The 1,612-nt window shown below is 40.8% G+C and overlaps 1 protein-coding gene across 1 annotated transcript; it reads right to left on the reverse strand.

Moving 5' to 3' along the window:
- Positions 1-262: 262 nt before the first annotated feature.
- Positions 263-1,333, reverse strand: LOC122296649. The gene is made up of 2 exons (XM_043106452.1): positions 815-1,333; positions 263-712 (listed from the first exon to the last, which is right to left on the reverse strand). Exons 1-2 carry the CDS (start codon positions 1,331-1,333, stop codon positions 263-265), a joined length of 969 nt encoding a protein of 322 aa, XP_042962386.1.
- Positions 1,334-1,612: the final 279 nt, after the last annotated feature.

A 1,612-nucleotide genomic window follows, 5' to 3' on the forward strand; every position in this document is an offset into this window, starting at 1 on the left:
TATGTTTATATAAACTCACAACTTTGTTTTTCGTTTAAGTTGGTAGATAAAATCAGGATTTTTTTTTTTTTTTTGAAAGGAAACATAATAGTTTTATTCATTTCAAAGAAATACAAGGAAACATATTACAATTAGGACTAATAACCATTGTAGATGATTCCTCAGCAAGCTATAAGGCTTTCTTAGCAAGACAGTGGGCATATTCGTAGCCACTTCTCTTAACAAATGTCGTGTGCCAGTGCTGAAAACTAGCTAATAGGACTCAAGTATCTAATAGAACCATTCCCACACTATCCAAGCGTTCTTTGTGGAAATTAAGGCCTTGTACCACTTGAAGAGAGTCATCCTCTAGAATTACTGAGGACAAATTCAACTCAGAAGCAAAAACAGCAGCTTGGAAGGCTCCCAATGCCTCAGCCAATAAGGGAATTACATAGCCATTCTTAGCCACCAATTTAGAAGCTACAATATTACCTGCATGATCGCAAGCTACCAGTCCAAGTCCCACCTTGTCATGAGCCTCTCTCAAGGCTGCATTCCAGTTAACTCCCTTAGGAGGAGGAGTCCATGTTGCAGCATGATTGGCATGCATTCGGGTAGCTGAAGTAGGAGCCAACTGAGCAGCCTTAAAATCTGCAAGTTGTTGTGCAGCATTCTGAGCTAGTAACTTTGGGGGCATGAAAGAACCCTCAAACACATGCTTGTTTCTTCTCTGCTAGACTCCCCTTGCAGTCATTACAAAAATTTCCATGGTTTGTAAGTCACATTGGGCATTAAAACACTCAATAAGCTCCAAAAACCACTCTAACCTCACAGAGCTTTTTTGAAAGATCATGGGCCCATTACTCCACACATCCATAGCTGAGGAACAATTCCATAAGATATGAGCTACTGTCTCTTCTGATCTGCAACATATTGGACATAGAGGAGAATCCACAATTTTCTTCTTGAAAAGATTCAGCTTGGTAGGCAAGGACTCTAGACAAGCTCTCCACACAAAAGCCTTGGTTGCATTGGGAATTTTAAATTTCCAAAAACATGTCCAGTTTTTAAAGTTTAGAGCACCATGTGAGGGTTGACCCCTATGAACTGCTGATAGATCCTTCTGAATGTGATATGCACTTTTCACTGTAAATCCCCCATCCTTAGTGCCTAACCACATCAGTTTGTCCTCTGCCCCTATTGAGCTCACTTGGATTCTCTGAATGACTGCAGCATTTACCAGACCTAGCATATTTAAAATCTTCTCTCTATCCCACTGCTTTGTACTCTCATTAATAAGTACATCAACTTTTGCCTCCTCATCAAATCCTTGCCTTTGACCTTGGACCATATATGAAGAAGGTTGAGGTAACCACCTATCCTACCAAATTCTGGTCTCATTCGCACTTCCAATCCTCCTCATGGACCCCTGCACAATGAGACTTCTAAAAGCCAAAATACTCCTCCAGATGAGTGATGGTCTAGCTCCCAGCTTAGCTTGAAGAAAATTAGACCTTGTAAAATATTTTGCCTTGAGAACTTGGGAGGCTAAGGAATCAGGAAATTGAAGTACCCGCCAACCTTGCTTAGCCAGCAAGGCTAAATTGAAGCTCTCAAATTCTCTAAAGCC

This window comes from Carya illinoinensis, chromosome 15 (assembly GCF_018687715.1).
Source record: "Carya illinoinensis cultivar Pawnee chromosome 15, C.illinoinensisPawnee_v1, whole genome shotgun sequence".
Taxonomy (NCBI): Eukaryota; Viridiplantae; Streptophyta; class Magnoliopsida; order Fagales; family Juglandaceae; genus Carya; species Carya illinoinensis.

What these genes read in the sequence shown, in the direction of transcription:
- LOC122296649 (XM_043106452.1), bottom strand. Translation starts at nt 1,333, where the DNA reads ATGGTCCAAGGTCAAAGGCAAGGATTTGATGAGGAGGCAAAAGTTGAT. An exon ending in TGATCTTTCAAAAAAGCTCT is followed by an intron (nt 713 to 814) that starts GTGAGGTTAGAG and finishes GGAGTCTAGCAG; the next exon opens with AGAAGAAACAAGCATGTGTT.